We start from the raw sequence: 15,288 nt of genomic DNA on the forward strand, positions 1-15,288 counted from the left end.
AGTTTCTCAGAAAATGGATGAAGTTATAAATTAAAAAAAGAAAGAAAAGATTCCTCCAAAGAAATACCATAAGCTTACAGAAACATGTACTGGATGGTAAGTTGTGTGAAGACACAAACCGAATTGAATGTTATCAAATGAGATGGCTGGAGGTCCTCAATCAGATGCAGAGTGATGAAATTTTCAAGACTCTAAGAGAGCTCATCAGAGACTGGAAAACAGTCCAATTCTTTACTGGATTTAATAATTCTTAAAAGAGAAACATGAGAATGCATTTACAGATCTAACAGGAAGTGGGAGAGGGAGAAGATTTACTTCTTCAGACTTGAGAAAAGGGATGAGGAAGGTGCCACAGAGATGCCTCTCAGCCCCAAGGGTCAGTGTACTCCATCCACCACCAGATACTCCAGTGCTCTGGGCCTGAACCGCACAACTCTGTCAGAGCAGAGCTTGACACCCGCTGGGTAGGTTTATGTGTGGCTCACGTTCAAGGGATATAGGAGGGAATGATCATCTACCAAGAAAGAAACCTGGTGGCATTTCTTCCCAGCAACAAAGATTTATGACAACACGTATTTTTTCAGCCTCCAAATAATTGCTCTTTCAATGTGTTTGTGGAAAAGGCCTCCCAAGTTGTAGAGCCTCTCAGTAAACTGTCAAAAATCAGAAAGCCAAATCAGTGGAAAGTGAGTTTAGGTGAGGTCTCATCCTGGAAGCCTCTAAGAAGAAAATAGAACATGGGAATGAAAGGTCAGGTTCCTACAGCAGAACAGATGATGTGAGAACACCAACCTGCAAAGAGAAGGCCTCACAGGTGGGGGTAACAGTAGACTGGCAATCCTTGTGCCTCCTAGGTATTTATTTTATACTGAGAAGTATACTGTATCATTTCCTTGTATTGCTGTCTAAAGCAAAGTTTTCTATTCAATACTTTATAATTACTCAACAATCTTGTATTATTTTGTCCTCAGATTATGCACAAATGTGTTAATTCCTTCATTACTCTCCAACCAAAAATGACTACTATTCAGTAGGATAAAAGCTTCAGGCTAACTGCTTGGCTCCCTCAGCTTCCACTATTTCCTAGAAGGAGGAAGTGGGACCTGTATGTAATGTATTTGCCTTTCTTTTGTGAGCTGTAGGTGGGTCACAGTTAAGGTAATGTGAACACAGGTCAAAGCTCCATAAGAGGCCAAGAAGACCCTGCATGAAGGGGGCGTGTGTAAACACACTCGAAACCCAGCTTTCTCTCATTAGTTTATTTCTTCTCCCCTCCCAATCTCTGAAAGTCCCATTTTGAGGATTTAAAAGAAGACTTTTGGTTTTCAGCACTATGCCACATGCCTGGAAACTGCTTTGGGCCATTTCAAAATTCAGTTAAGTGTATTCAGTCTGAACTCTACTTTCAACCCCTCAAAGCATCTGGCCCAGGGACCTCAGGCAGATGCTCACTGCAATCAGGAACCACCTCTGCTGAGAAGCACACGTTTAGATCACTAGACAAGACCTAGATGGAAAAAGTGCCGCGTGGCCACGCCCCTCAGAGGAACGTGGTGTGACTGGGCACGCGTAGTCCCGGCTCCTGGACTCTATTCCTCTGTAGCCTGAAGAGCACAATCCAGAAAAGCAGAAAGCAGAATTAAATGTGCAAGACACACTCAAAACTGTAATAGAAGCCTGAGTAAGTATACCTAAAAAGAGTATGTTCATTCAAAACATGTCTAACTATTCCCCACAACAGGATTTTAATCGGAATTTTTAAAGGGTAATTCACCTGAAAGTGTCGAAGTTAAAATGCTCCCATTTCTCCCTACTTACTGTAAAAAAGTTGGGAGGAAAATCAAATGATAAAATAATAAAAATCCCTGGGGAGCCTGAGTGGCTCAGTCGGTTAAGTGTCTGAATTTGGCTCAGGTCATGATCTCACAGTTCATGAGTTCGAGCCCCGCACGTTGGACTCTGTGCTGACAGCTCAGAGCCTGAAGCCTGCCTCAGGTTCTGTGTCTCCCTCTGTATGCCTCTCCCCTGCTTGCACTCTGTCTCTCGCATTTTTTCAAAACTAAATAAACATTAAAAAAATTTTTTTAAAATAATAAAAATCCCTAACTACCCTACCAACCAGAAGAATTGTTAATATTTCAGCATTTGTTATCTTATTTCCATACATGCATAGAAACATATGCATATATACTTAAATATATGTATAATTTATAAGCTTATATACTACATATAAATACATATGTATGAACATATACATATATTTGTAGAGGTATACATTTCTATAAAGTATATTGTACATTTATAAAATTAGAGTAATACTTCCTAATTTTTATATGTGTGGCTCTTTTCACTTACTGCTTCATGAGCATTTATCCAAGCCATTGAATTTTCTGTAAAAGCATGATTCTTGATTCATTTGGGATAATTCAACAATCTTTAGCCCATTTCCTCTTCCTCATGGTTATAAATAATGTTCTGATATTATAATGTACCTAAGACCTTTTGTCAGTATTTCTCTATTATTCTTCTCAAGTGGAATTAAGAGAGTAAAAAGAACTATGAATATTTGATATCTTTCTATGAAAAACTCAAAATCCCCAAGTCATGAGTTGGTGCTCTCAAATACTTGTACTAAGGCACTATCACATTCTGATGTAAGTAAAAGTCTGTAGTGAAACTGTAGAAAGAATTAGCAAAGAGAGGAAAATGGCAAAATTGAATAATTCCTTAAACACAAACACATACACAGACCACAGAGTTCTCTGGTTTGTAGTGAATCCCTCAGGAAACAGGCTGCTGGGCCCTGCACCCCGGAGACTAACTCGGCTGTCCCACAGCCTCAAAGACAAGAAGGCAAGAAGTTAAAAAGAAACAAGGAAAATAGGGAAGGATGTTTTAAAGTCTGGTTTAGACTATCTTCAGGCCGGTTGTGGTCTATTATAAGACAGGCGCTGGGCCATGAGCACAGGACCACGCATGTTAACACCAGGCAATGATACATAAACACAAAAAGGGTACCTGCCTTCTTCTATTCATAAGATGACAGTTAAGTAGGTTATCTGCTCTTCCCTCAAAAGGGAACTGCTTCTGGAATATGTTAGAAATGAAATGTCTGCCTTTAGTTCATGATAAACATCCAAACGCAACAGTGAGTAATGGATTTGGTCATGGAACATGTGTATTTTCTTGTCACAGCCTGTAATAATGAAGGAAGGGAAGGTGCTGGACTCCTGGTGAAAGCATGAGCCCCCATGGGTGTGGTGTGGACTGTGGCTAAGAGACCAGGCCCTAGGTAAAAAAGGATCCCAAACTCACTGGAGTTCTCATATTCCACCATCACACTTATTTGCAGCTAATTCTCCAACAATTATGCTGTATCTGCTATACAGAAAAATTTCCTTTGAGTCCTGACAGAGAGAGCTTTGGAAATACAAGAACTTATAAGTACAACACTCTCAACTTCCCCATATTCTGACCCTGAGACACATCTCCAGTGTTCAGAACCACCTCTGAAAAACAAAACAAACCCTACATTAAAAATGGCCCAGATTTTCTTAGATGATGAACAAGTCAAACACATTTGATTAATTGTCCATCTTAGGGACTGTGCTTTCTCCTCTCTTCCTCTTTTCATTTCTATATCCAGAAGATTAAACTGGAAAACCAATGCCTGGAACTTTTCAGAAGAGTAGGATTCTTTTCTCACCTTTTAAAACTGCTTTTTCTTGAAGCAGATCTGGTGGTTCTTTTAGTAATGCCTGCACTGCCAGAAATGTTAGGTTCAGATGTTTTACAGCTCTGAACACTGGACTGAAGAATTACTCTGAAAACAGTTGGAAAAAAATAAGATTATATTCACTGAAACAATTTTCAAATACCTGACAGAGGAAGGCATTGTTGTACTTTAGTGCAAATTATTTTATTGAGAATTCATAGGATTTTCCGTAAACACACTTGCCAATAAAAATCTGAAACACATTTTCACATCAAAGACTTTTGAATGAAGCATCTCATTTCCCCATAAAGGTTATACAAAGATAACCAGAATATACTTTGCTTTTGGAAAACAAATGACCTGGCATTTTAAGCAATTCCCACACCAAAGAAATCAATCAATAAAACAAATCTTTGTGTCCCAAAGTAAAAGTAGGTTCTCAGAATTCTACTCTTGAAAACAAGATTTCATTTAAAAACCCCAAATTCTAAAGAATATGAATATAAAAATCTACAATAGTCACTCTTCAGAGGTGAAAGTAAGGGCAATAAATGCCAAATCAATACTAATTTTACATAATATTTCAAATTTTAAAAATATGTTCAAGCAAAATTTCAATTTGTCTGGATTATAACCTACTTAATTAAATCATTAAGCACCATTAACATGAATACAAAACTGTTTAAATTCTGTGAAAAACCTGATTTAATTAAACTCTAAAATAATCTCAAGGAACTGATGCCTATGGGTGTAGGTTGCCCAGGAGGCAAATTCATGAGTCAGAAGAACACCCTCCGATAAAAGCCCACATAGAGGACCTTGCTCAAAAGTAGAGGGTGTTTCGTAATTCCTCACTGAATGGCCACAGGGAAAACAGAAAACATCAAAAGATTTTATATGCAATTCTTTCCTTCAAAAGATAATAGCGAAAACAATGAACTGCGTGGGCACACATACATTTATATGTACTCAACTTTTATTTATCTGTAAGAGAAAACACTGCCTTAATAATAAGCTTCCTCTTTTCATGTCCAACTCACAAGAGTAAAAAGAAACCATTACAGCTAACTAGTAGTCCTATCTCCTATGCCTGTGTTACCACCATATAAGTTACTAACCAAGGCCAGGTCCTTATAATGTAGCAAAGATTAGCAAATTTTTAATATTATGCAAACCACAGCATATTCAGCATCAGCATTTAGTAAAATGCTAAACTTCTCATCACTAAAAACACAATGGTGGCATTGTCCCAGAGCAGAAGCCTGGCGGCCAGTGGTTTTCAAGCTGTTTAGGGAAGGGTGGGGGAGGGGTGGGGCTACTCTCAGCGGTTTTGCTGTATCCCCAGAGTATTTCCCAGAGCCTGTGAAAGGACCTTCCATCTCAGAGGGAAACTGATTCTGGGTAAATGAGCCAATGCTCAACTCAGATTTCTCATAAAGTTTTATCACTCTAATAAAATAGAAAAGGTACATGCAGACATAGTTGTTTGATCAAAGAAGGCAACCAACCGCAGAGGCATATGAATTCTACCTCTGAAACCAAGGATTTATTTAAAAATCTGATTATATCAAGTGGAGAGGGGAGGACAGGAGACTATTTAATAGTCTCTGTATCATTAACAGGATCTGCATATAGAATTTTTCATAAAATAAAGCACAACGACAAAACTTCTGCTATTTCTGAAGCCCAAGCCCAATGTGTGGTGCCACTGCCACGGTGGTCCTGAAGCCTTGCACCTGCTCAGCAAGGCTCCTGGTTTTTACCTCCATTTATACAGAGAAAATGAGACTCCCCTTAGCTTTTTGGAAATATCACATCTACTTTTCAAATAATTTGAGGCCACTTACGGCCGAAAGTATAGATAGTCACCACACTGTGAAATCATTAATATGAGAATAGAAACAAGAGCCAATATATTACTTGCTTAGGAAATTTAAGACAACTACTATGAAGGTTTACCATTTGAAAACAGAAATCACTGCTAAATCCAATTTTAGGCTGACAGGAAACATCTTTTAAAAAGTATCTGTTTCTCAGGGCACCTGGGTGGCTCAGTGGGTTAAAGCATCGACTCTTGATTTCAGCCCGAGTCATGATCTCATGGTTCATGGGTTTGAGCCCCGCATCAGGCTCTGCACTGACAGTGTGAAGCCTGCTTGGGATTCTCTCTCTCCCTCTCTCTCTGCCCCTTCCCCACTTGTGCTCGCTCGCTCTCACTCACTGTCAAAATAAACTTTAAAAAAAATAAAATAAAAAGTATCTATTTCTCTGTAAAATTAGTGTAAATAATTTTTGTTGATATTTAAAAAAAATAAGAGCATAACAGAAATTTGGAAAGCATTAATCGCAGTAGGGAGTCACATCACCAGATATTTGTATAGTTACTCTATCTGTAGGTTATGCATCAATCAACTGGAAAACCCCCCAGCAACTACACTTAGGTATTACCTGTGATAAACTACACACAACAACGTAAAGTGGAATAAGCTGACAAACACATGTGACGTTTTCACTCTGCTACAGGGTAAGTGGGAACCAGCTACCTCTCACCTTGCAAACCAGGCCAATCACATGGCTTTGCAGAGCAATGTTCTACAAATTCATACTTATTCTTGCCCATACAGCAGTTCACGTTTTTTGCGACTCCTCTTGAGTCCCAGTATTCCCAATGCAAATAATTGACAAGCCAGGCCTCTTATCTCCCAAACCACAAAATGCTTTGAACATAAATGTTCAACTCCAAGAAAAGAATCCATCAGTACAACTACGCACTATTGACACTTGGTTGTCTACCACTGACACACAACAAGCTTTCCAAATGATAGGCCTGTGGCCCTGCAACCTTCACAGACTCCTTTCCCATTGTCCCAGAGTTTGGCGCAGCCATCTGAGGCACTGGTACAGTCTGGTCTTCCAGGCATGACAGGTGATGATCTATCAGGCCATGCTACGTCATCAGCCAACAGAGATGAATGCCACCTGTACAAGTGGCCACCTCAAAAGAAAACTACAAGGATTATATCTGTTCACATCATTGTTACTGCCGAAAGCTTTTGTTTCTGTAAATTCCAAATTAATCAAGCAGGATAAACTGAATATTCAGCTTTGGGTCTACAAATGCATTGGCAGATACCAGTAGTAACAATAAAGACTGTATCTTACGTAGAATATTAAAAAGAAAGGTGCTTGCCTGATAGAAATCATTTACTCACCCTGGGAAAAGTAATACAGTCATGAAGTGCCTGAGTATTAGCAATGACTCCACCCATTTAGAACTCCACCTATTTGAAATACCTTTCCCACTCGGAATAGTTTGAGAGGAATAAATCTGTGCAGTGCATGATGATCGAGTCAGAATATGCAAAAATCTAAGCTTACTAAGAGGAATAAAGGAAAAAAAAAACAAAAAGATCATCTATGTCAGAAATATAGCTTATCTATGTAATAATAAGCTTGTATTGATAAGATAGTCAAGAAAATGTCATACATAGGAACATGTTAAGCAGCCTTTCCTTACTTTTGAAAAGAATAGAGTCTGCTGGATTTTTAAGTCTTTCCTAAGCCATCTGAAGATACTCCATGAAGCCACAAATTATGAGAGTTGGTTGAAATGGAATTCCACTTTGGAGGAGATCCTAGAAGGAACTTTCATATTCTTTTACAACTCCCAAGTCCAAGTTGGAACAAGAGAATAAATTCTTGAAATATGAGCTAAAGGAAGAATTTCAGAGAAAAAAGAACACACCCTCCTTCCTATGTTTGGTGTCAACTGTAAGGTGTTCCCCAGGAAAGCTTCCTGCCACAGTCTCTTCGCTGTTATGGTATTCATGAAGGATAAAAGATATTAAGAGAATACAAATTCTGCAGTATTAACCTAATAAGGGCATTTTGATTACTTTTGGGAAAGAAGGAAAGTGGGAGGAAGTAAGCATAGAGATTGTCATGCAGAAATACAAGGCTGAACAAGGGAATCCCGTCTTCTCTGCTGTCCCATTTCCATTTAACATCATTCCTGAAAACTGTACTAACTCTAGAGGGGAGGACATGAAACGAAGCAGAGGAGAAGATTCTGCTTCCTCAAGACAGAAGACTTCGCAGAGAAGCAGTTGCTGGCTGAGGGCAATGGCAGAGTCAGAGGTGAAACACGATGCAATGCTCACTAGACCTCACAGCTACAAAAGCAAATCTCTATCAACAGCAGAAATTCAGCAGGCAAATTCTTTTCGCTACATTGAAAAGGATATGCTAAAGACATTTACTCTAGAAAACAAGGGAAAACTGACTGAAAGAAAACCACCCCAATTATCCCAAACTCACTAAATATTTTTGATAGGGAAAAGAAACTATTCCAGTGACTTCATAAATTGCCAATGCAAAAAATCTGTTAAGAGTAATAAGCACAACCTAAAAACAAAGTTTGTTATTTTTAACATCCCTACATGAAAGGATCAGGGAAGACCTCCTCCCGCCACCATCCCATTAATTGAGAAGTTTCAGAAAAAGAACCTTTGAAAAGAGGCAAACCAATAAAGCTAGGAGAGCTGACAGTGAGAAAAACATGCATCATGAGAAACACACTGGCCACCAGAGGGGACCACGTAGAGAAATGGAATGGGACACTTACACAGCAGCTATTTGTCAAAGGGTCCCGACGGCTACTGTGTTCTGAAACCATCGAGACAGAATAGCAGGATGGGAAGAATGTAGTCACAAACAATCCACCAGATGACAACACTACACAGTGCAGAGGTCAGCACAGCTAGGGAACATCTGGAAAGGGGTGAAGGGGAAAGAACAGATGTTCAAATTGGGAAGCCAAAATAAATAAATAATAAATAAATAAAGCCACGTGTGAATTTTAGACACCCTATGATAGATACAAAGGGGTGGGAAACAAGGATGGAGTCTTGCTATTTTGTGCTGGGGGAGAAAATGCTACCTTCAGTTTTCAGCTGATTGGGTATTTGGTAACAAAAGGTTAGACCCGATCTCTAACCTCTAATCTCATGGGGGATAACTGCCCCATGTTAACTTAACTGTGTGATACGGAAATCAGAGTTGTAGTTACATGACTGAAATTCTTCAAAAAGCACATGATATGCACACACAGAAAACGAAACGAAACCAGAGAAAAAGGAGGGAAACCTAACCAACCAACAATAACAAGAAGCTATGGCCTGATAATTAACAATGATTCAGAGAAGGCACAATTATAAATGAACACGGCATAGCAGATGTGATCTAACTTCCATGGAGTCATACGCTGGATCATCTGGGAGCTAAGGCAAACTGCGTATTCTGCATATAAGGCATAAAGAAGCACGTCCAACCCTGGGCAACACAAAATGAGGGCAATTTTCCCCATGTATTAACACCATATCTATTTTCTTAGTTGTTTTTTTTTTAATTTTTTTAAATGTTTATTTATTTTTGAGAGAGAAAGGGAGAGGGAGAGGGAGGGGGGGAGAGAGAGAGAGAGAGAGAGAGAGAGAGAGAGCGCGCGAGAGAGAGAGCGAGTGCGCGAGAGCGCCAGGGAGGGGCAGAGGGAGACAGAACCCGAAGCAGGCTCCACGGTCTGAGCTCTCAGCACGGAGCCCAATGTGTAGGGTTTGAACCCATAAACCGTGAGATCATGACCTAAGCTGAAGTGGGACACTCAACAACTGAGCCACCCAGGCACCCCTCCTTCATTGTTTTCTTCATTCGTTTTCCTCCTGTGGCCAAACTGAGCTTTCAGCTCAGGATTTCTTAACCCAAGCGGTCTGGTTTTTGGCAGTGAAAAAGGAAACCTCACAGCTGGAAGAGTGGTATTCCAGCTACTATAGTTCCAACTGGTCACCTGGACACATCTGTGACCAAATATAAAAGGCTCTATTATTGAGCATTCACTTTGTGCAAAGTACTGCATGAATCAAGTCATAAATGATTGGTCTGGCTTACTAGGCCATTTTTACTGGTGTCCTTGTCATCTGAATCATTGAACACTATGTGTCAGGCACCCTAGTATGGTATCTAGCAACAAGGGATTACACTAAGGATGAACCTGAAATCAAATCTAATCTCACCCTGCAAGTTACACCTAGTACCAGCTCATGTACTCCTCCCACAAAAACACAAACCTACTAATAAATGTTAAGATTGAAGGGGCTTAGTATTTAGACAGAACAGAATAAATGGCCCAGGAATACTAGAGAACTCTCCATCCACCCCAACTTTCATTTGCAGTTACTGATTTAACAGTTATCTTAACGGCAGAATGGCCAAAATATCCAAGTGTCCACATTACAGATTTTTCACCGTTCCTCTAATAAAGCTCCTGGCATAAGAATTATTTCCCAATGATGAAACACACACTCATCCACACTGTGCTATTAAAGAGGATTTGAGGCAAATTAGATCCATATTTTCACCTTATTCCCAGGTAGAGTACACTTCATTCTTTATGTACCATTTCATTTAACCCCAACAAACCTAGCAGAAATCATCACTATGCAGAAAAGACAGGCAGCATGGATGAAATTATAAAATCTACCAAATCTATTTTAGCACAGACAATAATATACGTGCCATCATGTCCTGCAGATCACTTCAAGGTCATGGCGCTACATGATTTACTGTCTTCGTGGCAGTTGGGATCAGACAGACTCCCTGAGAAAAGGACTATTTTACAATATCTAACAATTTTAACCCTCCCCCAAATACTGTTTGTAAAATAGAAAACAGTAATTGGAATGCTATTTTGTGTACTATAAACTTGCTCTTAAGAATCACCAGCACTGGAGAGGCACCTGGGTGGCTCAGTTGGTTGAACATCCGACTTTGGCTCAGGTCATGATCTCATGGCTCCATGAGTTCGAGCCCCGCGTCGGGCTCTGTGCTGACAGCTCAGAACCTGAAGCCTGCTTCAGATTCTGTGTCTCCTTCTCTCTCTGCCCCTCCCCTGCTCACGCTTTGTCTCACTGTTTCTCAAAAATAAATAAATGTAAAAAAAAAAAAAAAAAGAATCACCAGCACTGGGGCTCCTGGGTGTGGCATCTGACTTCAGCTCAGGTCATGATCTCAAGGTTCCTGAGTTCCAGCCCCACGTGTTGGGCTCTGTGCAGACAGCTTAGAGCCTGGAGCCTGCTTTGGATTCTGTGTCTCCCTCTCTCTCTCTCCCTCCCCCGCTCAGGCTCTGTCTTTCTCTCTCAAAAATAAATACACATTAAAAAAAAAAACTTTAAAAATCTTATATTCATTCACCTAAGTATTTTCATTCATCTAAGTACCAACAGTGAAGCAAAATAGGTTACCCACAAGTGATAAAGGAGTCAAAATCAGGAGGCAAGGACTGAATTTAGATTTCTCAACCCAAGCTGCTGTTCAAAAACTCTACCTTAGGAAACTTTTATTTCTAAAGTAACAACAAACACTTGGGAGGGAAAGGAAATCCCTAAGTGACCTCTTCTTCTAGGACCAAAAGAACTACAAATACAACAATAAAAGAAGATTCTAATAGCAAGGAGGGTCTGAAAAAGCAGAGAAAGGGTAAGTAAAATGTTGTAAAGAAGGAAGGGAAATCTAAAACCCCCCAAGGTTTTTACACTTAAGAGCTTAAAAGGATTTTAACATTTTGCCTTTTCCTTTAAAAGTGTGGACTAGGAGCGCCTGGGTGGATCAGTTAACTGGATAAGCATCCAACTTCAGCTCAGGTCCGGATCTCAAGGTTCCTGCGTTCAGGCCATGTGTAGGGCTCTATGCTGACTGCTCAGAACATGGAACCTGCCTCAGATTCTCTGTCTCCCTCTCTTTCTTTGTCCCTCCCCTGCTTGCACTCTCTCTCAAAATAAATAAAAAAACATTTAAAAAAGTAAAATAAAATAAAATAAACTGTGGCCTAAAAGCCTGTTGATTATGTGTATGGGAGGGGGACAGTTTGGGGGCTATTCTACTATTTTAAGGGTTACAATTACAGGAACTTGAACTAGCGCTTTATTTATTTTAACTTTTACCATTTTCCTTGGTTTATAAATTAGGCTAAGTGCTTCAGGGAAAAGGGCCAGCCATGTCCTTTATTTCTTTTGTGGGTAAGGTGGGGGGTAACTCTGTAACTAGCATGTGATAGCAGAGGCTGGTCTTTCCTTCAACCATCACTGACTTTGCTCAGCTTTCACCCTGGAGAACCTCACACACCAAAGTGAATGTAATCACACCTAGCGTCACCTGCTGGTTTCCAATAGTATTTAGATTTTTAGTCTTGTTCATGGTTTTCTTTTATATTACCACAAACATATCAGCTATGAAAGAGCCTTATCGTCTCATCTGTAGAAAAGAAAACAAGTGACGTGAACCTTCTGGAACACATATTCACAAGGGAGCGGACTCAGAGTAACTAAAGGAAATTTCCTATAAGCCCTATTTAACCAGAACTTTAGACAAAGCAGAATTCCCATCCCAACTCCCAACTTGCCTTCTGATCAGAAGTTACTGAGAAATAAACTGATGTTGCAGATTTGTAAAAACAAAACACCTAGGCATGACTAAAAGCAACCTACAAATCACCCATTTTCTAGGGTTTGTGACTCAAAGTGTGGTCCCTGGAGAAGCAGTGCCTCAAAACCTGGAAGCTTGCTAGAAATGCAGAATCACAGACCAGGCCCAATAACCATAATCTGCATTTTCACAAGCTCCCAGGAGACTCAAATGCACAGTGAAGTCTGAGCAATGCTCCAGGGCACTACCTATTTCCTCTACCATGTCTCTTACCGCTTCAGGATGATTATCTGGAGGGACTACAATATTTCTAAATAAAAAGAAACATCCAGGCCTTAGATGAAGACAACAAAATTAAAAACAAAATGGCATTTGAAGTTAAATAAATTATATAAAGTGCACTATTCTTAAAGCTTCTTCAGTTTTGTGATACACCACTAAGCTGCAAAGAATGCTTAGTAAATACCTACAATCAATACTTGACGCCTCTCATTCACATGGCCCTTTTTTGAAAAACCCCATTCTTTTCTTTGGGTCTTTTAAGAACCTCCCAAGGCCGTGAGTAGCCTATGAGGACACATGCGTTCTGTGTAATTCTAGTTTATATAACAAGGAGATGCCAGTGAAGACGCATTGTTAATTAAAAAGAAGGCCTGTTCTTCTCTACCATGAACATTTATGATGCCATCAGGTCCTTACCATATTGTAAGATGCTGACTAATAAACAAAATGACTTATCTCCATTCTCCATCACCAAAAAACATAAATGGAAATGTGATAGCCCACAATGAAAAGGAAGAAATCCAACAGCCTAGATTACAGCATCTACGAAAGAATATCCTAGAAAAAAAGTGTAATGACCAAGTTTTTTAACTCTACATATTTCTCTAACAATCTGGGATATTCCATAAGATTGAATCCCAACTAACAACTTACACAACCAAGTACATGTGGACATACACAAACTATAAAACTTCCTACCTCCATACTAAACCTTCTTCTATAACTTGAAAATAGTTCAACAAAAATTAATACAAAAATAATCATTTAATCTAGTTCATTGTTACCCTAAAATATGACATTAAGCCACAATGTCATCACAGATTAAATTCTACCATATCCAAATAAATAAACTGCCTATAATATGGTAGTGAATTTAAGGAAATTCACAATTTTAATAACTATGGACAAATCCGTCATTCTGTGGTTTTACATCTGCTGCCACTCTCCTGAGGATGTCACGTGGTGACTATCCATAGGGAAAACGCTTTCCTTTCTATACAGGCTAGTGAGGTTACAATAGAAGATGGAGATAAAGTATGGCCAAGAGCTTCTTGGGCAACATCCCTGGATTTTAAATAATGTAAATAAGCATTTCAAAGTGGCATAATGGGCATGCAACTATTGAGAAAAACATACAAGATAAAGTGCTCATGTACATATTAAATAACATCAACCACACAAAGGAAACCAGACTCACGTGAGGGGAATAGCGTTTGTTTTTGACTGTCTTCTGCTTTTCAGGGCACGAAGTCTATCACCTTGTGTCACTCCATGGATTTCGTCATCATCACTGTACTGTATAAGTAAAGAGACACTAAGCTAGTGACTTCAGTTGTACTTATTAAGGCAAAAAAGCATAGCAGCTATGTTTACCCAGACAGACACATAGAAATGAACCGCTGAACTCTACACTGTTTTGCTGCTTTCAAAAATAAACACGGGTCACATTTCAAGACAACCAAAAGTTGACATTCACAGACACAGAGCCCAACAGCACTCTTGTTATAAAACATACTGACAGTGAAGAGGCATGATGGGTTTCCAATAATGAAAACATTCTTTGTAAAATTTCACAATCCACTCACCACCACTCAATATAGTACCACTACCCCTGAACTCTTGCTTGGTTCTTTATAAACTTTTCCATTTGAGAACAACTAGTTCCCTAAATCAACAGTCATGAAATGGAAAAAACGCCGGGTTGGGGGTGCAGGTGCACGGGGAAATGTCATTAGGTCCATCTAAAGGGCTTCCTTCACATACCTCTTTTTACCACCAGTGCCTAGTGAGTAAATAAACAAAAAGACAAAAAATAAAAAAAACCTTCCATTTTATGGCCATATGACCTTATTTTAATTATTTTGAGTAAAAGTTTCCTAGAGGGAGCTGTAAGTATTAAAAAAATGTGTGACGATGATCCCTCAAAAACGTGCTTTATTATTTTTATCTACAATTTCCCCCATGCCCTATATGGTCCTCAACAGCACTGAAAACAATGACAACAGCATGATAGGGATGGTTCGATTACCAGTTCAGGTTCTTGCTTGTCTTGATTCTCGACCCCATTGATTGAAATGTCATCAACAGCCAAGAGGAGTTTTGAGACAGCTGCTCTGTGTTTTCCATTCTCCTGACCCCTTAACTTTTGACGAAAATAGTCACCTTCCAACCAGAGGCTTGCCTGTTTCCTAGAGCATTTAAATAACATCAAAACATAGCTTTCCAGAAGGACACATGCAAACAACTTTCTCCTACTAGACTACCTGTTGTTAGTGACTAAGAAAAACTCTACTTCCTATCATTTGCCAGGCCCATGTGTTCCCTCAGGAATTACAAAAGCTCTCTGTCTACTTACATCACCAAAAACTGTTGCTGAGGCCCAATCACTGAGCCAGGTCTGCAGATTCTGACCCAAGCAATGGTCTCGGCTGCTGTCATCCTGTAATGCTTCATGATGTAGCAGGCTATTAGAGTGCCCGTTCGTCCAAGGCCAGCTAGAAACAGAAACAAACCAAACGGACCTGGTCTCATGTACTCCAGAATTTTGTAGGGGAGGTAGAATTTTTCTTAAAAGGTTTCTGCTTCCCCGCTCAACAGTGGTTCTCAAGTTTGGATGCACATGGCAATCACCTGAAGAGTGTTAAAAAATACTGGAGAATTCTGATTTAATTGGTATGTGAGACAGCCTGGACATGGAGATTCCTAAAATCCCCCCAGATGATTCTACATAGTCAACACTGAAAATCACTTTCTAAGCGAGACTGTTAGTACTGCTTTCTACTCCGAGTTTTCTGTTCATGGTAGCATCATCTTTCCAA

The 15,288-nt window shown here is 39.6% G+C and overlaps 1 protein-coding gene across 7 annotated transcripts in view; it reads right to left on the bottom strand.

Annotated features, from left to right (window-relative positions):
• CDC14B (cell division cycle 14B) overlaps positions 1-15,288 on the bottom strand; it is a 60,750-nt gene that overhangs the window by 10,180 nt on the left and 35,282 nt on the right. For 3 of the 7 annotated variants that reach the window (XM_047103171.1, XM_047103196.1, XM_047103163.1), the window contains 4 exons: positions 14,826-14,964; positions 14,499-14,658; positions 13,668-13,765; positions 3,707-3,823 (listed from right to left, as the gene is read on the bottom strand). In XM_047103171.1, the coding sequence (XP_046959127.1) occupies positions 3,707-3,823; positions 13,668-13,765; positions 14,499-14,658; positions 14,826-14,964 (514 nt within the window). Of the gene's footprint in view, positions 1-3,706; positions 3,824-8,339; positions 8,486-13,667; positions 13,766-14,498; positions 14,659-14,825; positions 14,965-15,288 lie in introns of all 7 variants that reach the window. The other 4 variants (XM_047103180.1, XM_047103212.1, XM_047103203.1 and 1 more) reach the window with 2 other exon arrangements.

This window comes from Lynx rufus, unplaced genomic scaffold (assembly GCF_022079265.1).
Source record: "Lynx rufus isolate CCGP_SWC_20201006 ecotype Redwood Valley unplaced genomic scaffold, mLynRuf1.p SCAF_10, whole genome shotgun sequence".
Taxonomy (NCBI): Eukaryota; Metazoa; Chordata; class Mammalia; order Carnivora; family Felidae; genus Lynx; species Lynx rufus.